This window comes from Gadus morhua, chromosome 17 (assembly GCF_902167405.1).
Source record: "Gadus morhua chromosome 17, gadMor3.0, whole genome shotgun sequence".
NCBI lineage: Eukaryota > Metazoa > Chordata > Actinopteri > Gadiformes > Gadidae > Gadus > Gadus morhua.
The window spans coordinates 3,861,821-3,884,830 of record NC_044064.1 but is presented as its reverse complement, the minus strand read 5'-3'; the positions used below and the strand labels follow the sequence as shown (position 1 = coordinate 3,884,830).

The window sequence follows — 23,010 nt, the reverse complement described above, 5'->3', positions numbered from 1 at the left end:
AAACCTGTCAGATCCATGGACAGGTCAGATCAGCTCTGGGCCTGAATCACCCGGCAGCCATCTTGGTTCTACACGCTAGCTGGGTGGGGAACTGAATAAGGATTTATACATTTTATTATTTGATCTGCAGAAAGAATTTATCTGTTTGCATGATGTTGAAGCTATTTACATTGGTATAATTGTTTTCATATTGTATATCATAGGATATTATCAAATACTGAATAAATGAAAGGCTAAAAATACCTATCTAAATAACCTAAAATCATAAATGCAGTTAAATGTTTTTGTGAATGTATATCTATCACATCGCTTCTCAGTTTTTTATAACTTAATCTAATAATTTTTAATTATTCATTTCTGTATTTTTAAATTCAACTTCATATTTTAAATTCAATTAGAATTTATATTTGTCAATTTTATCTTAAGGATTCACCTTTAATAATAAACCTCAACTCTAAACAAAGTATGTAAACCTAACCTAACAATAAGCATATTAAATAGGCAAAACGATTTTTATGTATTTTATTGACAGAATAACCCAAGTAAAGAGAATCAACAAAGAGAATCAAGGCTAAAGCAGGCTAGCACGATTGTGGTAGACTATGCAGCAATGCAATTCTCTAGCTAGCAGAACTCTCAAATAATATATTTTGAGGAAACACATTAAATTAATCGATTATTGTATTGAAACTCAACCGAATCTCACCGTCCAAAATCTTGATTCAGAATCTTTGAACATTATTTGAAACTTAAATATTACTAAACAATATAAGATAATTAAAAGGTTATAACGTTAAGCGGCAGAGTTAAACAAATCCATCACAAATAGAGATGTAATTCATTTACACTTCTTAAAGATCGATGATTGTTATCAAAATACAGTATGAATATTGTAATTTAGCAAATGCAGACTCTGCAGTTAGCTGAAGTCCCAAGCCTGATAGTAAGGATTATAAATGAACAGCGTTCCACTCCATCCTGGTTTAGGAAGCTGAACGTGAGAAGCCTCTTCATGATTTAACTTTGACCCTAAACACCAAGGAAGCACAAGTCAGCATTAAACATTAAACACACTATCACTTTGATGATGTACTGTTAACATATAACTGTGTTGAAGTACTGTTCAACTATTATTGTGATGAAGTAGTGTTAAAATATTACCATCACTATTGCTGTGATAAATAAATATAACTGTAAATATATTACAGAATAAGTATTGTAAAGTGATGAAATACTGACTGTGGACAGAGGTTGGTACTCAGGAGCCAGTTTCTGCCCCTCAGTCTTCTCAGAGCTGGTGTCAGAATCTGGGAAGTAGCAGAATGGGAGGAGGTGAAGTCATGACTGAGCGAGATGTATCTAGATCTACAGAGCTGTATAGTCCAGTGAGCTAGATGTACCTAGATCTATAGAGCTGTATAGTCCAGTGAGCTAGATGTATCTAGATCTATAGAGCAGTATAGTCCAGTAAGCTAGATGTATTTAGATCTATAGAGCTGTATAGTCCAGTGAGCTAAATGTATCTAGATCTACAGAGCTGTATAGTCCAGTGAGCTAGATGTTTCTAGATCTATAGAGCTGTATTTTCCAGTGAGCAAGATGAATAGATGTAACTAAATATACAGAGTTGTATAGTCCAGTGAGCTAGATGTACAGTATCTAGATCTACAGAGTTGTATAGTCTAGTGAGCTAGATGTATCTAGATCTACAGAGCTGTATAGTCCAGTGAGCTAGATGTATCTAGATCTACAGAGCTGTATAGTCCAGTGAGCTAGATGTATCTAGATCTATAGAGCTGTATAGTCCAGTGAGCTAGATGTATCTAGATCTACAGAGCTGTATAGTCCAGTAAGCTAGATGTATCTAGATCTATAGAGCTGTATAGTCCAGTAAGCTAGACAAGTCACCAAGGTCTCGGTGTTGGTAGTGGCGTTAATCGTAAGAGCAGTAAAAACAAATTATACTCACCAACTGGTTTGTGACGCTTTTTCGTAATCTAAGGATCAAGAGAAATGATTAGTGTTGTAACCGTGGAGAATATCCTCATGTTATTAGACTTTCATATTCTTAATGCCACAACATCTCTATGGACACGACATTGGAGGAGGTTCATCATTCAGAGGTGGAGGTTCCTACAACCAGACCACCAGTGTGTGAAGACAACCAATCAGAGTCTAGGAAGGGGACAGGAAGTAGGAGCAGGTGGATATCAGGTGTCAGTCCTCCTGGAGAGTTTGATTCACTCACTATTCCTCTTCCGGTACAGAAAGACTCCAACAACAGCAGCAGCAACAACAGCAAGAACAGCAACACCAGTGAGGATGAAAGCAAGGATGTGACTCTTGTCCCCTGAAGGTAAATTAAGAAAATAAAATCAGGTGTTTAATAATAGATGTTGGACAGAGACCCTCCCTCATCCATCCCTCCATCATTGAACCACATGTCTATGGTCACGTGATGGTACAATCACAACTAACACAGCCTCAATATTCCTCTATATAGAACCTGTTCTGGAGCTCAGGGTCACTGATAGGCCTTTCACACCAAAAAGAACCAAGAGCCAGTTCCGGGCTGGTGCTAGGGCCAGTTCAAAACTGGTTCCAGCCTTATCCCAGTTATGAACCAGTTGGTTTCACACCGGCCAGAGCCAGCCATGGAGCCGACGAGAGCAACGTCATCACGTCACTGCAAACGGCTGCAGCTGTTCAAAGATAGCCTTTGTCCGGGTTGCTCCCTCTAACTAGTTCTGGACCTCTGAAGAAGACCAGAATCCAAGGAGACAGGTTGTCTCCTCCACGGTCCACTGCGTTTTCGTCTTCACGTCCATTGTTTACTTCGGTGTTTTTAAAGATGCCGGTCTTCGTTGGTCTTCCTGTTTATGAAGGTAAGGATAACCCCCGCCCCCTGCCCCTGGCGTAAAGGCAGTTCTCTTTCTAGCCCAGCTCAATCCTGGGGTTGGAGTTGAACCGGTCTTTACAGGCCAGAGCCGTCTCTCTGGCGTTGTGAAACCAAAACACTGGCTCTAGCTCCGAAATAGCGCTCCGATTTTGCGGCGGTGTGAAAGGCCTATCAGGGACTGATCTGAGCTTAGCCCTATTCATAGAACTCATTTACCCACAATCCACCGTGTTCTGCTGCACTGAGCTAATCCGGAGAGCTGTGTGTCTACCCAGTAGCTTCAGCAGTTTCCACGTAGACCCAGGCACTCTAGGAATACTCACATCTCCTAACTTTTAAGCCTCCGTTGACAGTTTGTGAGTGTTGCGTGTGTTGAGTGAGTGAGAGGTTGCTGTTGCACAGCTCAGGCTGCCGGACGGCGTTGCAAGGAACTTTTATAAACTGTGGTAACTCGGTTAGGTAGGAAGGCTCAAAGCAAGGACCAGGCAGGGTGTGAGGGTCCAAAGCCTCAAACGGCGGTTTATTGCACTCGGTATCAAACAGTTTCTCAAGCGCACGCTGTACATCCAAGGCGGGGGGTTGCTCGAGTCGTGGTCCACGTGTCCGCCGTGCGGCTCACGGTGCGGGGTCTCGGTCCTCTGCGTCGTCCTCTCTTCCACTCGACTCTCCTCGTTCTGTCGGCTGGTGGCCTCCTTTTAACTCCTGGGTGCCTCCCGCCCAGGTGTTCCTCGTTTCCCCGATTGCGGCTCTCCGGAGGACGGGGTATGTCGCCGGCTGTTGGCCACCGGCGGTATATCCCGGCCTCGACTCTCCCGAACAGGGGGCGTGGCACCGGGGGAATGCCACACACTCCCCCCCTTTGCCTATGCCCCTCCGTGCGCGGGGCCCAGCCCCCGCACGCATCTCGGCGGGAAAGAGCGTCGGCGTTGGTGTGTTCCCGCCCCGGCCTATGCTCCACGGTGAAGGAGAAGGGCTGGAGGGACAGGAACCACCTCGTTATCCGTGCGTTCGTGTCCTTGGCGGTGGCCATCCACTTCAGTGGGGCGTGGTCCGTCACCAGGACGAACTGGTGTCCTAGGAGATAGTAGGTTAGTTTGTTGACGGCCCACTTAATGGCCAGCGCTTCCTTCTCCACCGTGCTGTAGTTCCACTCGTGGGGGAGGAGCTTCCGGCTGAGATAGGTCACCGGGTGCTCCTCTCCGTTCCGGGCCTGGGACAGGACCCCACCTAGTCCCACCTCGGACGCGTCTGTTTGAAGGGTAAAGGGGAGGTTAAAATCAGGGGTGACCAGTAGCGGCTCACTACATAAGGCCCCCCGTAGGTCCTCGAAGGCCCTCGTCGCGGCCTCCGTCCACTGGACCCTATCCGGGAGGGCCTTCCGGGTGAGGTCGTTCAGGGGGCAGGCTAGGGTGGCATACCCCGGGATAAAACGCTGGTAATACCCCACCAGCCCCAGGAACGATCTCACCTGCTTCTTGGTCTGGGGTTGGGGCCACTCCCGGATAGCCGCCACCTTGTCCTCCTGGGGTCGCACGTTCCCCCTCCCCACCCGGTACCCCAAATAGGCCGTCTCCTCCCGCCCCAACCGGCACTTTGCAGGGTTGGCGGTCAGCCCGGCCGCCCGTAGGCCGTTAAGCACGGCCCGCACGTGCTTGACGTGTTCGTCCCAGCTGGCGCTGTGGATGATTATATCATCGATGTATGCCGCGGCGTAACTGCTGTGCGGCCTTAGGACCTGGTCCATCATCCGCTGGAACGTAGCGGGGGCCCCGTGGACACCAAAGGGCAGGACAGTGTACTGAAACAGGCCCCCCGGCGTCGCGAAGGCCGTCTTCTCCCGGGACGACGGTGCCAGGGGGACCTGCCAGTACCCCTTGGTTAGGTCCAGCGTGGACAGGTACCGGGCCGGCCCCAGCCGCTCGATCAGCTCGTCTACTCTAGGCATGGGGTAGGAGTCAAAGTCAGACACTTCATTTAACCGGCGGAAGTCATTACAGAACCGGTGGGTCCCGTCCGGCTTGGGCACCAGCACAATAGGGCTAGCCCAGGCGCTACGGGACTCCTCAATTACCCCCAGTTTCAGCATCCGCTCCACCTCGGCTCGGATGGCGTTGCGCCGGGACTCGGGTACCCGGTAGGGCGGGATCCGAACCGTCACCCCCGGAGCGGTCCGGATCTCATGAGAGATCACCGAGGTCCGCCCGGGCACGTCCGAAAACACGTCCCGGCTCTGCAGCACCAGCTCCCCGAGTTCTTGTCTCTGTGCGGGGCTGAGGTCGGTCCCCATCGGGACCTCAGGGATCGCGGGCCGAACCATCAAGGCCATGGGGGCCCGTAGGGGGGGGTCGTCCCCACCCCGCCACTGTTTTAATAGGTTCACATGATACACCTGGGTGGGCTTGCGTCTCCCGGGTTGCCTCACCTTGTAGTTGACGGGCCCCACGGCCTCTACCACCTCGTACGGCCCCTGCCATTTCGCGAGAAACTTGCACTCGCTGGTTGGAACCAGCACTAAGACCCGGTCGCCCGGTCGGAAGTTCCGCACGCGCGCCCCCCTGTTATACACGCGCGCCTGGGCCTGTTGTGCACGGGTGAGGTGGTCTCGGACTATGGGCCAGACCTTGGCCATTCGGTCCCTGACGAGCTCCACATGTTCGATGGTGGTCCGGTGTGGAGAGGGATGACTCTCCCACGCCTCCTTCGCGAGGTCCAGTATTCCACGGGGCCTCCTCCCATAAAGGAGTTCGAAGGGCGAGAACCCCGTGGAAGCCTGGGGCACCTCACGAATGGCGAAGAGGACGTGGGGGAGTAACTGGTCCCAGTTCTTCCCGTCCGCCTCGATGCTCTTCTTGAGCATCCGTTTGATGGTCTGGTTGAACCGCTCGACTAGCCCGTCCGTCTGCGGGTGGTATACCGAGGTCCGGAGCTGGGAGACCTGTAGCAGTTTTAGTAGCTCCTTGACTACGCGGGACATGAAACACGAGCCTTGATCGGTGAGGATCTCCTTTGGGAGCCCCACCCGGCTAAAGAGTAGCACTAATTCTCGGGCTACCGCCTTGCTAGTCGCCGCACGCAGTGGGAGGGCCTCGGGGTATCGGGTCGCATAATCTAATATGACGAGGAGATATCGATGACCCCGGCTCGTCCTGGGGAGGGGTCCTACAATGTCCAGCGCTATTCTTTCGAAGGGGGTCTCAATAATGGGCATCGGTATGAGCGGGCTCCGCTCCACTGCCCGCGGGGCTACGCGCTGGCAGTCGGGACACTCCTGGCAGTAACGCGCTACGTCTCTACGAACCCCGGGCCAATAGAACCGCGCCACCACCCGCTCTCGCGTTTTGTCCATGCCCAGATGTGCGCCGAGCAGGTGTGTGTGGGCCATGAACAAAACCTTCGACACGTAGGGTCGCGGTACCACCAGTTGTTGTATTACCTCCCCCCCGCGCACGTCGACCCTGTACAGCAACCCCCGCTGAGTGCAGAAGTGGGGGTGGGTCAGGTGGCTCACTGAGTCCCTCACCTGACCGTCGTGGGCGACCACATGTCCCCACGCGTGCCGCAGGGCATCGTCCCGATGCTGGGCCGTAGCGAACTGTCCCGGACGAGCCGAGTTCTCCCCCCCGGCCTGGGCGAAGTCCGATAGCTCAGTTAGGGGGGAGCTCTCGGGCTCCTCGGGGGTGTTCCCCCTCTCGGAGGCGGTAACGGTGTCGGAGCTGGGCCCGGCTCCGTCTCCCGGTACCGGGCGTACCTGGTCCCCGGTAGACCGGGGCGGGCTTCCCGGTGCCGACGGACCCTCTCCTCCGGAACCCGGCGTGTCGTCCGTCTCGGTCCGCGTGGCGGTCGGTCGGCGGGTCGCTCCCAGGGCTGGTCCGTGGTCGGCGGCGGTCGTCGGGGCGGGTCCGGACTCCGACCCGGACTCTCGCGTCGGCGGGCGCCTTGCCCCTCGCTGGGCCGGGCGTCCGCTTCGGCCGGCGGGACGGTGCAGCTCTCGTCCCCCTCGGTTCCCCCTCATGGAGCTCCAGAAGCGGGTGAAGATGGGGCAGTCCCGGCCGATCAGGAACGGCACCGGAAGGGTCGGTACTATCCCGGCCCGGGCGACGAAGACCCCCTGTGGTGTGCGTACTACCACGTGGCAGGTTTCGTACGTCCGGGTGTCGCCGTGTACGCAGGAGACCTGCATCGGGGTTCCCGGTCTGCCCCCGGCTAGGTCGGCCCTCACCAGGGTCACGGCACTCCCCGTGTCCAGCAGGGCATGGGTGTCCTGGTGCATCACCTTGATGGGGACGGTGGGGGAGTCCTTGTCGCCCTGTGTCCAGCAGGTCGCCAGCATACAGGTGGGGCGGTCTCTCGGGGCAGTGCAGGCGGAGGGCATGGGGACGTCCTGTCGGTCGGGACAGTCCCGGACCAGGTGTCCCCGTTGTCCGCAGTGGTAGCAGCGCCGGATCTCGGGTTCCCCTCGTTCTCGGGGCGGGGTGGACGGCCGGGTCCTCGACGGCGGTGTTGGAGTCTCTCTCCGGGTTGCCCGGGGGTTGGGCCTCGGGCCCGCCGCCAGCCGCTGGGCCACCTGCCAGTTCTCCAGCTGGCGCACGAGGTCGTCCACGGTCTCAGGGTGGTGGTGGGCCAGCACCCTCCGGGCGTCGGGGGGCAGCTGTCGCACGACGTTGTCCACCACGACCCGATCCACGGGGCTGGGTCCCGCTCCGTCCACCAGCCACCTCCGGGCTAGCCGACATTGGTGGGCCACCTGGGTCCGTACGAGTCCTCGGACGTCGAACGTCCACTCGTGGAAATTTAGGGCCTTCGCAGCAAGGCTATGTCCATAGTAGGCCAAGACGGCCGCCTTGAGTGCGGGATATAGGCCCGCGTCCCCGGGGTTGAGGTCCTGACTCGCCTGCTGGGCGGGTCCGGTTAGAAACGGGGCCACTATACAGGCCCACTGGGCCTCTGGCCACCCCTCCCGGGTTGCCACCTGCTCAAATGTTTCTAGGTAGGCCTCGACATCGTCGTCGGGTCCTAGCTTTGTGAGCCGGCTCGTCGGGGCGGTGATCGGCGGGTCGCGGGTGGCCTGCTGGGTCAGGCGGAGCACCGCCTCCGTCAGCAGGGCCAGGCTGGGGTCCGACTCTCTCGGGCCGGCTGGTCCTGCGGCTGTCCCGGGGTTCTGCATCTACGTCCGCGGGTATTCACCTCCGCGAACGGAGGAGCCGCACCGGGGAAAAAAAAAAGAAAAAATCCAAAAACGAAAAGCCACTGCCCAAAGCGGGGTGGGGTCCTTACCGGGAGCCGTGCGTGGACCGAGTTGCCCGCATCCTCCACCATACGTGGTAACTCGGTTAGGTAGGAAGGCTCAAAGCAAGGACCAGGCAGGGTGTGAGGGTCCAAAGCCTCAAACGGCGGTTTATTGCACTCGGTATCAAACAGTTTCTCAAGCGCACGCTGTACATCCAAGGCGGGGGGTTGCTCGAGTCGTGGTCCACGTGTCCGCCGTGCGGCTCACGGTGCGGGGTCTCGGTCCTCTGCGTCGTCCTCTCTTCCACTCGACTCTCCTCGTTCTGTCGGCTGGTGGCCTCCTTTTAACTCCTGGGTGCCTCCCGCCCAGGTGTTCCTCGTTTCCCCGATTGCGGCTCTCCGGAGGACGGGGTATGTCGCCGGCTGTTGGCCACCGGCGGTATATCCCGGCCTCGACTCTCCCGAACAGGGGGCGTGGCACCGGGGGAATGCCACAAAACGCAATATTGATATCCCGCAGTAATCAGCCCGGCACCCCGGAACGTTACCGGCCCACCGGGAATTCTCCCGACTCTCCCGATTACGTGTGTGTGTGTGTGTGTGTGTGTGTGTGTGTGTGTGTGTGTGTGTGTGTGTGTGTGTGCGTGTGCGCGCGTGTGTGTGTGTGCGTGTGCGTGTGCGCGCGTGTGTGTGAGCATGCGTGCAGGTGTTATTCGATTGCCTGGTCAACATGTACGGTAATATTCATACTGGTTTCAATAATACATTTGATAGTATTTCCCATCTTTGTTGAACAAGAGTTTTGTTCGAAAGTTCCGTGATTGAAAAAAATAAATCCCGGTCTGTTGAAGGTTTACGGTACCACTGTCATGCACCTACCCGATGTGAAGTGGACCTGGTTGAATTCACTGCGGGTCTCTCTTCTTATATCCATCTTACCAAAGATATTGTATTACTGTCCTTCTAAACTTTCTCTGATCTCAATAAAAGGCTAACAGCACGAAACAGCAATGTCGACGAGACGCGCTGTGCGTAGAGAAGACAGAATACCGACGTTGAATTTGCAACATTTTGCAACAAATTATTTATAGATCTGCCCATATATGGACACGTCCGAATCTTTCTGTTTTCACGGTCTACAATGTTGCATCTGCGTCTGCTGGTAATGCAACCACAAAGAACTAAACTCTACGGGGCTATTTTCATCATTATTATGTTTTTTTATGTTATTTTTGACGGCACAGCGATCCGGGGCTATTCCCAAAAGAACCAGGGCTATAGCCTCGAATGCCCCGGTCTACCGAAGCGCCTGGGTAGAGGCCCCTGGCAGTGGTTGGGATGAGGTCAGGTGGAGGGGGTGAGACATGTGTTCCCCCCCTCCATCTCCTCCAACACCAGTCTTACCCCTGTTGGTCCTGATGAGGGCGGGGTCCAGGGGGGTGGAGATGTCCTCGATGCCTTTCAGCTGGACCACACACTCGTACCTCCCCCAGTCCTCCTGTGGGACGGCCGTGAGGTCCAGGTCCACGCTGACCTGGAAGGTCCCGTCGTGGTTGGGGAGGACCTCCCCGGGGTCCACCTGCTCATGGAGCTCCTGGCCGTCTCTCCTCCAGAACACCACCACCCTGTTAGGGTAGAAGCCTGTAGCATGGCACACCACTGGGGAGGAGGGGCTCCTCTGGAGCAGAGACACCCGCGGACGCTCTGGAGAGAGAGAGAGAGAGAGAGAGATTATTTTATAATGTTAAACACGTGTTCTTGTCATGTAAGTCTCGATGGTTTATTTCAAGACATTAGGACTTTTTTTAAAATATTTTTGTCAGAGAGAGGGTGGTCAGAGATAGAGAGAGGGGGGAGAGGGAGGGAGGGAGGGAGAAGAAGGAGAGAGGGAGGGGGGAGGGAGCAGGGGCGGCCTTCCCTACAGGCGGGTTAGGCGGCCGCCTAGAGCGCCATCTAGAGGGGGAGCGCAAAATAATGCGCCCGAAAAAAAAGAATACTTCTTCCCCCCCCCCCGTCAACAATCGCTCCATACCCCCCCCCCCCCCCCCCCCCCCCGTCAACATCCGCTCCATACCCCCCCCCCCCCCCGTCAACAATCGCTCCATACCCCCCCCCCCCCCCCCCTCAACAATCTCGCCTAGAGCGCCAAATGTGCTGGGGCCGCCCCTGGGAGGGAGAGAGAGAGAACAGGGACTCAGAGACATGAGTCCGTCAACGCCCACCAGGTCATGTGACTCTACCTGTTCTCTGCAGAGTGCTCTTCCCGTAGGCCAGGAGCTTCTTCAGCCAATCAACACACTCCTTGGTGAGGTAGTTCTTCACGTATTGATTCCAAGCTGTATCGTGATCCCATCTCAGTTTGCTGGGGAAAGCCTGGTGTACTGGAGCGACCCAGGTCATGGTCTTCAGGTCCAACGATAGGAAGTCCTCTCCATCATAACCATGCTGCTCATAACCCTCAGTAGTACCATCCTCATCATCCCACTCACAACCATTCATCCTCTGAAAAATGTGGACATCTGAGAGAGAGAGAGAGAGGGGGAGAGAGAGGGAGAGAGAGGGGGAGAGAGAGAGAGGGGGAGGGGGAGAGAGGGATCCATTAACTGTTGGGGTGAAGCTCTGCAGGAACTCTAAAGGACGTGAGACCACAAAGACTACAAATAGGAGCCTCTTCAGAACACGCCGTCTTTATGTGATGGAGTCACCACACACCTGGATAATGTAGAATGGTTAACAGGATAATAATTAGTTTAAAATGATACAGGAGCCTCTTCAGAGCACGACCACCCTACAGCCCCTACACCACCCTACTCCACCCTAACCCCCCTACACCACCTACTCCACCCTACACCCCCTACAGCCCCTACACCACCTACACCCCCTACTCCACCCTAACCCCCCTACACCACCTACTCCACCCTACACCCCCTACAGCCCCTACACCACCTACACCCCCTACTCCACCCTAACCCCCCTACACCACCCTACACCACCTACACCACCCTACACCCCCTACACCACCCTACACCCCCTACACCACCCTACTCCACCCTAACCCCCCTACACCACTTACTCCACCCTACAGCCCCTACACCACCTACACCCCCTACTCCACCCTAACCCCCCTACACCACCCTACAGCCCCTACACCACCCTACACCACCCTACACCACCCTACACCACCCTACACCCCCTACTCCACCCTACAGCCCCTACAGCCCCTACTCCACCCTAACTCCCCTACTCCACCCTACACCCCCTACTCCACCCTACACCCCCCTATACCACCCTAACCCCCCTACACCACCTACACCACCCTACACCCCCTACACCGCCCTACACCACCCTACAGCCCCTACACCACCCTACACCACCCTACACCACCCTACACCACCCTACACCCCCTACTCCACCCTACAGCCCCTACAGCCCCTACACCACCCTACACCCCCTACACCGCCCTACACCACCCTACACCCCCTACACCACCCTACAGCCCCTACACCACCCTACACCACCCTACACCCCCTACAGCGCCCTACACCACCCTACACCACCCTACACCCCCTACAGCGCCCTACACCACCCTACACCACCCTACACCACCCTACACCACCCTACACCCCCTACTCCACCCTACAGCCCCTACAGCCCCTACTCCACCCTAACTCCCCTACTCCACCCTACACCCCCTACTCCACCCTACAGCCCCTACTCCACCCTACACCACCCTACAGCCCCTACACCACACCCCCTACTCCACCCTAACCCCCCTACAGCCCCTACACCACCCTACAGCCCCTACACTACCCTACAGCCCCTACACTACCCTACAGCCCCTACACCACCCAACAGCCCCTACTCCACCCTACACCACCCTACACCACTCTACACCCCCTACAGCCCCTACACCACCCTACACCACCCTACACCCCCCTACAGCCCCTACACCACCCTACAGCCCCTACACCACCCTTCAGCCCCTACACCACCCTACACCCCCTACACCACCCTACACCCCCCTATACCACCCTACACTACCCTACAGCCCCTACACCACCCGACACCACCCTACACCACCCTACACCCCCTACTCCACCCTACTCCACCCTACAGCCCCTACCCGTGGATATGTAGAGGAGGCTTCCCTCAGCAGTTCAGAGGTTATCTTTAACAGATCACCAGACAGTCCCAATCACCTCCAGGGTTAAAGACATGTCTGCTGAACTGTAGGAAGACGCGTTTCTGATCTGGAGGAAAACGTACGGCACCAGGAAACTGCTGCACTGAAAGGAGCATCGCTGTTCAGAGGAGCTGAGGGCAGGGACAGGGACCCCGCTGAATCAGGAAGACTGAATACAGGCTACTGTGCGCTGGTCATTCAATACATTCAAACACAGATGAGATGCTTCTGTGTGCGTGCTTGTGTGTTTGTATACATATATACACATACTTATGGACGTGTGTGTGTGTGTGTGTGTGTGTGTGTTCGTATTGGGGAATGAAGAACCAACAGACTGGAATAAATATTCTGCTTAGAAACACGGCAGCACAGCATCACCACCTGCTGGTTACATTCCGGTAATGCAGCCGGTAGACCCGCAAATAGTTTCCTTGATTAAAGAAGATGTGACTTGATTATTCACTGCGGGGAGATTTTATAATATTAGTAGACGTTAACTACTTTAACTAAATGTCACGTAACATTTTCTGTGACTTTAATTGTATTTGTATTTTGGAGTTGCCATTTTGTCCTTTTGAATACAATCTTAGAATCAATTTTTTTCAGGGTTGTTGAAAAGTCCATATTTTTTATAGCAATAAAGGACAATCATAAGTTGTATCATTTAGCAGTGACTGGTTCATTAAAAAGTGAAATTTAATTGCATTATTTGAATTTATTTGAACAGTTGGTGCAAGTTGTGACATTAGGTGCAGGGCCACGGCCGGGCCCTGCGACCGTCCGGGCCGTGTGTGTGTGTGTGTGTGTGTGTGTGTGTGTGTGTGTGTGTGTGTGTGTGTGTGTGTGTGTGTGTGTGTGTGTGTGTGTGTGTGTGTGTGTGTGTGTGTGTGTGTGTGTGTGTGTGTGTGTGTGTGTGTGTGTGTGTGTGTGTGTGTGTGTGGGAGTATGGTTAAACTTTATTCTGGGGTTATATGATGTCTATCTCCATGTGAGAGGTCAGACATTAGATGTAAACGTACCTCCTGTCTGGTTAAAGCGCTTCTTCAGAGTCCCCATGTTGGCTTTGGCGACCTGCTGGTCACCCTTTCTCCTTTCAGTTACCCTCTCCAGGTAGTCTGGGACTTTGTCTTCGTTGGCCTGGTCCACCCAGTCCTGTTTGGTTATGATTCTCTGGGTGTTGCTGTCATAGTACTCAACCTGAACCTCATCCACCATCTGAACAGTCACATACTCTGGGAAGGTTGAGAGTCCAGACGACGCCGTTTCAAAAGTCTGCAGAGAGTGAATCACTGTAGACAGACGGACAGACAGGTTAATACAGTACATCACGGAGACGGACAGACAGGTTAATACAGTAGGCCTACATCATGGTAGACGGATAAACAGGTAAATACAGTACATCACGGTAGACAGACAGACAGAGAGACAGACAGACAGGTTAATACAGTTCATCACGGCAGACAGACAGTCAGAGAGACAGACAGGTTAATACTATCCATTATATAATATTAAACGATTATTTAAATAACTATTCCAATGTTTTTATAATTCAAAGTATATTGGTGAATTTCTGTATTCGATTACGGCATTTTAACTATCTTCAGATTGCTATCATTGGAATGATAATAATTACTATAGCAAAATAATTATTATATTTCATGACATATTGATAGCAGTGTGTGTGTGTGTGTGTGTGTGTGTGTGTGTGTGTGTGTGTGTGTGTGTGTGTGTGTGTGTGTGCGTGCTCGTGATGATTCTCCAAGAACGTTGACGAGTTAATAATAAGATTGTTATGAGTGTTAATATAATAATTAGGATTAACAGTAGACTTAAAGTACACATTGGATTCCCTCCTAACTGAAGTTTAATTTTTTGATCTGATAATAGATTGTACATTTTGGAACGACGTCATCAATCCAGTGCGCTGGTTTCGTTTTCACAGTTGAACCTAGTTTAAATATACAAAGTAAAATATGAATAATGCTGTGGATTAAACTCATTAGAGAGGATAATCAAATGCTTTTCAACGAAATTAGGGAATCTAAGCGTCTCTTCCGGAACCAGAAACGAAACATTTGGAAAGATCATTTTGAAACTTAAAAACTGTAATCGATCTTACCCGAGGACACATCGTGACCAAAGACCAACAGCAGCAGCCCTATTAGCGCCTTCATATCGATGCAATCAGAAGAACAGATCGATGAGATTATCCACAGAGACGCGACTCCGACTCCAGCATCAGACGGACTGACCAGGAAACCTGCAAACAAGAGACGGTGCGAGAGGGAGAGGCCGGTCTGGACCAGTAGGAATTCATTATGGCTTTGACGTCATTAGTTACCAGGAGAACCTGAAGTGAAACTAACTTAAACACACACACACACAGACACACACACACACACACACACACACACACACACACACACACACACACACACACACACACACACACACACACACACACACACACACACACACACACACACACACACACACACACACACACAACTGCGATCAAGTTTCATGCAACCCTGAAATAATTGTTCTTACAATATCATGTTCAGCTATACATTATCTTCACTTATAAATAATGGCCAGAGAGATATAAGGTTTAGATATACATTATGTTCATCATAATGTATCTAATCTTCATCAATGTAATGTTTATATATTTACAGTTCAGCTAAATGTGTCGGTGTATGTGCGTAGATTGGTGAGTGTGTGTGTGTGTTGTGTATGTGCGTGTCCGTGTGTGTTATATATAGCTGTGTGTGTAAGTGTGTGCGTGTATGTGTGTGTGTATTTTGTCCGTCAGCATAAGACATCTGATATCAGGACGCTGGTGGAGGAAGATCATAAGAAATATGAACTCTAGTCACAGTAACGCTGGTCAGGGCGTCGGACCGCACGCGCACACACACACACACACACACACACACACACACACACACACACACACACACACACACACACACACACACACACACACACACACACACACTTCCCGGACACTCTTCAGTCAATGATATATTTGCTTGTTGTTGTGTCACTTCTTGTCTGTCGTACTTCGCTCTCTTGTCATATTTTTTATTATTCCGATATTCGATTCATCATCAACACTAGGCCTATCTTAGCCTGCATGGAGTCATTCCCGTTATCAGGGCTGGCAGCAGACCAGTTCAAAGAAGGGATGGATTTGGAAGCATTGTTTTATTGGAATAACGATGCAACAGACTAACGATGCATGCAGTGATGATATGATACACTGATTGTTTAAAACAGCCCTTGTGGAATCTGACCACATCTTTTCTTTCTTGTCCAGAGAGAGAGACCCGAGTCTCCCAGCATTCAAGTCTCAAGTTGGCCAAGTCCAGAACAGTCTCACAGCAGGGAGTCTGAGTCCAGTCTCACAGCAGGGAGTCAGAGTCGAGTCTCACGGCAGGGAGTCAGAGTCCAGTCTCACAGCAGGGAGTCAGAGTCCAGTCTCACAGCAGGGAGTCAGAGTCCAGTCTCACAGCAGGGAGTCAGAGTCCAGTCTCACAGCAGGGAGTCAGAGTCCAGTCTCACAGCAGGGAGTCAGAGTCCAGTCTCACAGCAGGGAGTCAGAGTCCAGTCTCACAGCAGGGAGTCAGAGTCCAGTCTCACAGCAGGGAGTCAGAGTCCCTTCTCACAGCAGGGAGTCAGAGTCCAGTCTCACAGGTCAAGTCAAGCCTCAAGTCTCCAGCTCTGTTATCCACACATATTATTTCATATTCAAATTGACTTTTTGTTAATTTAGCAATTAGAATGTTATTTTTTCCATAGAATGTCAACAATTTGAATATTGTGTCTCTTTAATAACCTGCTCAGTGCTCAGGGTGGTTAGCCGAATTCTGCACTGTTGACAAGTGATTGACGAGGACGCATCGATTCTGTGGGCAGCTATGCGATTAAAACATTTATTACCCAGCATACATTTGGAGGCGATACGCCTGCGTCTGTATGTTTTAACGTTAACTGTTAGTGTGAAAATAAAACAACTATTCATTCAACAGAATGTTTTAAAATTCTTAATTTATTTAATGGTTTGGTGCAATCACATTATCCACCTAAAACAGCAACAGCTGCTTTACGTGTAACTCTAATGTATTCGTAACTTCACATTGGTTATTTTATAAACCAACTGCAGATTTAGATTACATAGAGAATTATCCACCCGAAACAGCAAAAGCTGGATAATAACATCAGTAACTATCAGTAACAGTGGCATTAGATTGATAGATAGATAGATAGATAGATAGATAGATAGATAGATAGATAGATAGATAGATAGATAGATAGATAGATAGATAGATAGATAGATAGATACTTTATTAATCCCGGGGGAAATTCAAGTATCCAGTAGCAGCCGAAAACACACGTAAAAACAGTGCAGATGGATGTGCAAAAATACAGATATAAATATGTAATGAATAAATAAATAAAATGTCCATTGTTGTTATCTATTGTCCTCCCTGCCTTTACTGGGAGCTGTTGTACAGTCTGATGGCCAGGGGGACGTAAGAGTTTTTTAGTCTATTAGTGGAGCTGGACTGGGACAGCAGTCGGCCACTGAAAACACTCCTCTGCCTGGTGAAGGTGTCATGCAGAGGGTGGTGGGTGTTGTCCAGGATGGACAGCAGTTTGTCAAGGGTCCTTCTCTCTGCCACTGTCACCAGAGAGTCCAGCTCTGTTCCCACTACTGAGCCAGCACTCCTCACCAGTCTGTCCATTCGACATTCATTATAAGCATTATAAAGCATAATCTAAAACAGCAACATTTATTCATAATACTGTACACCACCCCGTCTTCCTCTGCTTTCATTTCCTCCACTAGAAGGCAGTCACAATCTGTGGATGCAGAGCGACAGTGCGAGGGGTTATCTCCGCTGACCCATAAAGTGGGAGGGGTTACCTCATCCGAGTCATAAAGTGGGAGCGATTACCCCTTCTGAGTCATAAAGTGGGAGGGGTTATCTCAACTAAGCCATAAAGTGGGAGGGGTTACCTCACCTGAGCCAGAGTGGCTCATGTTAAACTGGGGCGGCTTTATGAGATATTATTTTGTGGGATGTTTTCGCTCATGAACGCTTCAAATGTGCATATCATTGGAGAACCCAACCATGTAGGCGTCTCATTAATAGGTCTTGACCAATAGTCTATAAATGTAGTTTGTTTATTTTCTAGGTCATCAGTAGTGATATCAAATAAATCACGTGGTCTTCTGAAAGAGAAAGTGACTCTCTCTTCCCCGCGTGGGTTCAGACGAGGCGACGCGGGCGGGATATCGGTTTACTGCGCCTGAACATTTATCAATTACTGCTGAAGACTCATGTGACAAGATATATACACAATTTAGGTCATCTTTTACCAGGAAACAACGTAGATGTGGAGTTTGTGTGTGTGTGTGCCCATATCCGACCTAAGTCATTCTCACTGTTGGTGACAACCTGATTGAAATCAATACGATAAGAATGCATGGATCGACAGAGCGCTTGTTGTAGTCCAACTTCGGTAAACTTTAGTTCTCCCCTTGACCCGATGACGTTTTCCACGAAGGTTAAGTAAAGGAGGCATAAAGGTTAGGATATTTGACTTCGTAGAGAACTTCCTGCTCAGCTTGTGATTCACACACAGGCCTTTATATTATCTATAATTGACAGATCATGATGATATCCGGGTATACGGACATCGCTGGAACAAGTTTGTACACCAGTTTCAAACTTTACAGGGCAGACCAGTCCGCCCATCTCATATATTATGATTCGTTAGTGTAACTTTGTGACCCCAGCGTGTTTCTGAAAGGTTGAGATGTTTTCAACCAGAAGCTGGGAGCGGCCGCACAGAAGGAAATCAGACGCTGGAACAAGACGCTGGAACAAGACGCTCTTTGGACACAGACCATTACAGGTCAAATTCATTGGACGCCATTTAGTGTGTTGGCAGTTTAGGAGAATGTCGCTGGTGATGGTGTTGTCTCTTCACCCTGCTCCACCTAGGGAACACAACATAACACAATGATGATCTCACTTTAGTACACAACAACACAACACAACCATGATCTCAATTTAGTACACGACACAACACAACGATGATCTTACTTTAGTACACAACAACACAACCATGATCTCACTTTAGTACACAACAACACAACCATGATCTCACTTTAGTAAACACAACACAATGATGATCTCACTTTAGTACACAACAACACAACACAATGATGATCTCACTTTAGTACACAACACAACACTGATGATCTCACTTTAGTACACAACACAATGATGATCTCACTTTGTGGAACACAATGATGATCCCACTTTAGTACACGACACAACGATGATCCCACTTTAGTACACAACACACCACAATACAACAACCTGTCTTTTAGTACACAACACAATAATCTCACCTTTAGTACACAATGAAACGCAACGATCTGACTTCAATGACAAACCAAATTTAAAGTTAGAGCCAGGGTCAAAGGTTTGTTGTTAACCTTTGCAATACAGTTAATTACACCACAACGCAACACAACATTGTAAAATAATCTTGATAAACTACGGCCAAATGCATGTTTTTTATTGTCGTTAAATCAAACGCCCTATGCAGCAGTGGTGTAGTGGGGATTTTTTTAGTGGGGGGGGGGACTGTGTATGACGTCATCAAAAAGGAATCCCGTGTTCACGCACATTCAGAGTTGTTCAGTGTTCAGTGAGTTCAGTGTTGTAACTTGCCAAATATGGAAACTTGAGTTAATCTCAATTGTAAAAATCAACATGTTTAATAATACTGCTTCTTTCTCATTCCCCCACGTATTAAAACAATAGGCCCACCAACAGGTCTAGAGACCAACACTCATGTCACTCAACACATTGATGGAGCAAATCCAAAGTAACCAAAGCTCCTAGCATCGCCACTCTACCACCACTTTACAGAGAGGCTGGGCCTGCAGTCACCACACTGAGCAGACGGCGCTGCCATAGTGAAAACAAATATAGATATCATTTTGAATATATTCTTTTTTTTTTGTAACATGCTGAAAAAAGTGTGTGGCCGGCGTCCCCCCGCGTGCCCCGCCCACTGCAGCCCTGGTAACGACTGATCATTCTCAATTATCAGATACATTTTTAATGAACTGCAATAAATGTTCGCTCTAGACACATGCACCGTGACTCCATCCCAGTGTCTGTCTTTTCTTATTTCTACAGGACGCCCTCTCTAAAATATCTATGGTGGCCTGCGTGGACACACTGGAGGGAGACAGTGAAGGACACATCCGCTTCAAGACCCCCGAGGAAGCCCAGGCCGTCGTCAACGACCGCTCGGCCGCCGCCAAGGAACACGGCTGGATGCTGGATCTGCTCTCTGGTGAGAACCGGTTCCTCAGAGATCTTTCGGTTTCTTCAAAGACTCATCACTCGCATGTTTATGTTTTGGCGTTAATGTTTTTTGTAATTCCTTTAGGTGATCATGAGCAAAGGTATTGGCAGAAGATTTTGGTGGACCGCCAAGTGAAGTTGAACCGTCCGAGGGAAAAGAAACGAGGGACAGAAAAGTTGGGAGAAATACAAATATGAACTCCATGTCTGGTTGGAAATGCATGCAGGTGATATCTCCTTTAACACTCTCTATTGTCGTTATGTGTGTGTGTGTTATACGGTGGGCAATGAGATTGTACGGTGGGCAAATGGGATTCAACCAATATGGCGGCTTGGAATGTGCGTTTTCTTAAAGGGGTGCATCCAGCAAAAGTCTAGGTGGACACGCCCACTTGTGATGTCACTTAGTGATGGGTCGTTTGCGACCAAATAAGTTAAATGGAACGACTCTTTAACAAGAACGAACCGACTTGATTCCACGTTTCAGTTCTCTCTCCTTCGTCTCTATCGTTCGTTCTCCCAGACTCGACTCCAACTCGCTGACTCACTGTTCACTGTGATAAGTTAGCAGAGTGGTGCAGAGGGACTGGCCTGGGCAACAACATCCCGTTTCTGAACATGATGCGCTCCTCAGCTGAAGGGAACTTAATTGTAACGTTTTGTGTTGATTGAGGACCGTTTGCACGATTGTTTGAGAACGAGGGAGAGGAGCTGAGTCTGAATCAGCTGAGAACCGTGCATTCCATGGTTGACTGCTTCCGGAAAGGCGACTGAACCAACGATTCTGAACGATTCTTCTTGGCGAACTGACCGACGTGGACTGAATCAAGGAAAATAATCACGAAATCCATCACTAATGTCCCTAAGACACAGGCAACGGCCGGTCTTCAAACGGCTTGTCATGGCTAATCACACTCACACCTGGTGGCACAATACCACCCCTTTACCTGTTGACGGCATCTTAATATTAATACCTGTGCTTTAAATACTTGACATGTTGGCCATGTTCTTGTAGCATCGTTTCATATTTCAACACAAATGTTAGACTTTTCTCCACACTAACATACATAACTTCTAACATAACTTCCCGTGCTGTCAATCGTAGCTCATCTCGAAGGCGGAGAAGATCATCATGGCCCGAGCCTTTTTGTCAAATGTTTTCCCAGTCGTACATGTTGTGGGTATATATAAGGTACAAGGCTGCCTTTGTTGAGAAAGCATCCAATTTCTTGGTCGCTGAAAAGTCAATTTTTTTTAAAGCAATAAACGTCAAACATCAGATGTATCATTTTGGCAGTGACTGGTTTAACACATTTTTTATTTAAATACATTCTTCGAACTTATTTGAACAGTTAGTGCAAGTTGTGACAATATGTGCATTTTAAGAATAATTGTTAATGTCAGCTTAAACACAATATTTGAATAGTTTGCTGTTAATAATTAAAATAACACATGAAAATGTTCATTAGTGTGGTCTATAATACAAACCATTTTCTTTCTTCTACAATACAGTGCAGTTGAAACATCATTTTATTTGACCTTTGCACCCCGTCGTGTGCGGAGGTATAAACACGGGGTCAAAGGTCAGCAGCTGCAGTGACCCCCTAAGCTGGTTCATTACTTATTGCATCAGCAGAGCGGCGGTCCCTGAGCCTGACCTCCATGACCCCACCGTGACCCCTGGGGGGTGCGCCGTCCCTCACGGGGCCCCGTGGGGCCGTGAAGCTGGCCCTGTAGACGGAGGCCTTCTCCATGGGGGGCCCGGTGTTCGGGGGCCGGGGGCGGGGCTTACAGCTCAGCGAGCGCTGGGCGGCCTTGGGCGTGTACGAGGCGCGCGCCGTGGTGGTCCGGGCGGAGGGGCCCCGGGGCCACTCCAGCTCCTGCGGGGGCGGGGCCACGGGGAGGCGGCGCACCGTGGTCCAGGCCCTGAAGTCCTCCTTCATGGTGGACCTCACCGAGGACCTCACGGAGGCCTCCCTAGCGGGCCACGCCCCCGGGGGCCGCTGGAGCCCGCGGTGCTCCCCGAAGTGGGCCCGGGTGGTGGAGAGGAGGGGGGCCATGTCCCCCTCGGGGGCCCGGTGCTCCCGGGTCTGGGGCTGGAGCCGGGCCGGGAGGGGCCAGGCCCGGTACTGGTCCCTGAACTCTGTGGTGCTGGCGAAGGAGGCGGGGCTCCTCCCCCAGGCCGCCGCGGGCTCTAAGGACCGGGCCGTCCCGGAGGGCTGGCCCCTGGAGTCCGTGTGGCCGGTGTTGACCCCCGTCAGAGGGGGCCCAGGGGGGTGGCAGGCGGGCTGGGCCGGGGGCCTCCGGGGCCGGGCCGCGGGGGGCCGGTACTGGGAGCTGTGGTCGGTGGCGCCGTCGAAGGGCCCAAATATGACTTTTGGTTGCCCCGGGCAAGCGGGCAACCGTTAATGTCGAGGCCTGGTTTGAGACTGAGCGGAGAGTCCCTGGGTCAGCAGGTGAGGTTCGGTGAGTGAAAGTAACCCGATGGACCAACGCTGCTGGGCGTCTTCGAGGAGAGGACCTTTTGTATTTGTGTGTACACGGTGGAGTTGAAAGGCTGGACTTAAGGCGCGGGCTGGTTGCCTGGAGACGAGGTGCCGGTGCGGCGGGACACGGAGCGGTTGGCCTACGGTGGCTGTGGACCTGTGGTGAGTACCGCCGTGTTCTATGGGAAAAGGGTCGCTGAGTCAGGATCACTTGTTACTCACTTTATTTGGTGAAGGTTCGGTATGATATCTATGAAGCAAAAGGAGGGGGATTGTATCGGCACGCCTGGAGGCTTAGCTGGGCATCTGTGGATGCCCTGCCTGGAGCGTTCTGGTCCCTTGGGCTATGGGTTGTGACTTTACTGTTTTTCTCAGGGGCTTTGGTACATTTCTCGAATCATCCTCAACATTTGCAAAACAGTAAGTGCATTGCTCAAAACAATTCGTACAAATAGCAAAACACCATGTATTACCTGTGAAAGCCAGTCTCTTTCTCAAAATCCTCAGTTCATCTCTCAAAAGTAAATGTCTGTGTCAAAGAACATGTCAGTGCCATCAGAATGACAAGTCCTTGTGTCATTGTGTACAGATAAGACGGAAAAGTCAAATTTCTTAGTGATGTTGTCAATATAACAGTGTACTCTGGAGGGATGTTCTGATGTAAACTATGGCTAAAGTTCTGATGACAATTATTGTAAATTGTAAGTTACACCTTAGTGGGAGATTGATTGCAAGAGACTGGACAAGATTCACATTTACGCTTTTACTGTTTGTACTGTAGATTGTTGACAGACCATGTTATTCCGATACAGAAAC

At 50.8% G+C, this 23,010-nt stretch overlaps 2 protein-coding genes across 5 annotated transcripts; one reads left to right on the top strand and one right to left on the bottom strand.

Annotated features, from left to right (window-relative positions):
- Positions 1-510: 510 nt before the first annotated feature.
- LOC115529328 (major histocompatibility complex class I-related gene protein) lies at positions 511-14,591 on the bottom strand. 4 transcript variants are annotated; one of them, XR_003973514.1, is made up of 8 exons: positions 14,428-14,590; positions 13,328-13,597; positions 10,366-10,644; positions 9,530-9,829; positions 2,249-2,350; positions 1,970-1,997; positions 1,240-1,307; positions 511-1,029 (listed from the first exon to the last, which is right to left on the bottom strand). XR_003973514.1 is itself a non-coding variant. In XM_030337960.1 (8 exons), the coding sequence occupies exons 1-8, from the start codon at positions 14,480-14,482 to the stop codon at positions 1,018-1,020; spliced, it is 1,083 nt and encodes a 360-aa protein (XP_030193820.1). In that variant the 5' UTR covers positions 14,483-14,591; the 3' UTR covers positions 511-1,017. The 4 variants fall into 4 exon arrangements, 3 of the variants coding, with proteins under 3 accessions (XP_030193820.1, XP_030193822.1, XP_030193819.1); XM_030337960.1 differs by lacking the exon at positions 1,970-1,997 and adding an exon at positions 5,343-5,347 and having other exon boundaries at positions 2,249-2,342; positions 14,428-14,591; XM_030337962.1 differs by lacking the exon at positions 1,240-1,307 and having other exon boundaries at positions 14,428-14,591.
- A 3,489-nt stretch (positions 14,592-18,080) lies between these two features.
- Positions 18,081-20,787, top strand: LOC115529331 (la-related protein 7-like). The gene is made up of 3 exons (XM_030337969.1): positions 18,081-18,236; positions 19,538-19,697; positions 19,794-20,787. The coding sequence occupies exons 1-3, from the start codon at positions 18,138-18,140 to the stop codon at positions 19,904-19,906; spliced, it is 372 nt and encodes a 123-aa protein (XP_030193829.1). The 5' UTR covers positions 18,081-18,137; the 3' UTR covers positions 19,907-20,787.
- Positions 20,788-23,010: the final 2,223 nt, after the last annotated feature.

What these genes read in the sequence shown, in the direction of transcription:
- LOC115529328 (XM_030337959.1), bottom strand. Translation starts at nt 14,482, where the DNA reads ATGAAGGCGCTAATAGGGCTGCTGCTGTTGGTCTTTGGTCACGATGTG. An exon ending in TGGTCACGATGTGTCCTCGG is followed by an intron (nt 13,598 to 14,427) that starts GTAAGATCGATT and finishes GTCTGTCTACAG; the next exon opens with TGATTCACTCTCTGCAGACT. An exon ending in GCGCTTTAACCAGACAGGAG is followed by an intron (nt 10,645 to 13,327) that starts GTACGTTTACAT and finishes TCTCTCTCTCAG; the next exon opens with ATGTCCACATTTTTCAGAGG.
- LOC115529331 (XM_030337969.1), top strand. Translation starts at nt 18,138, where the DNA reads ATGTTTTCAACCAGAAGCTGGGAGCGGCCGCACAGAAGGAAATCAGAC. An exon ending in TTGGACACAGACCATTACAG is followed by an intron (nt 18,237 to 19,537) that starts GTCAAATTCATT and finishes TTATTTCTACAG; the next exon opens with GACGCCCTCTCTAAAATATC. An exon ending in GATGCTGGATCTGCTCTCTG is followed by an intron (nt 19,698 to 19,793) that starts GTGAGAACCGGT and finishes TAATTCCTTTAG; the next exon opens with GTGATCATGAGCAAAGGTAT.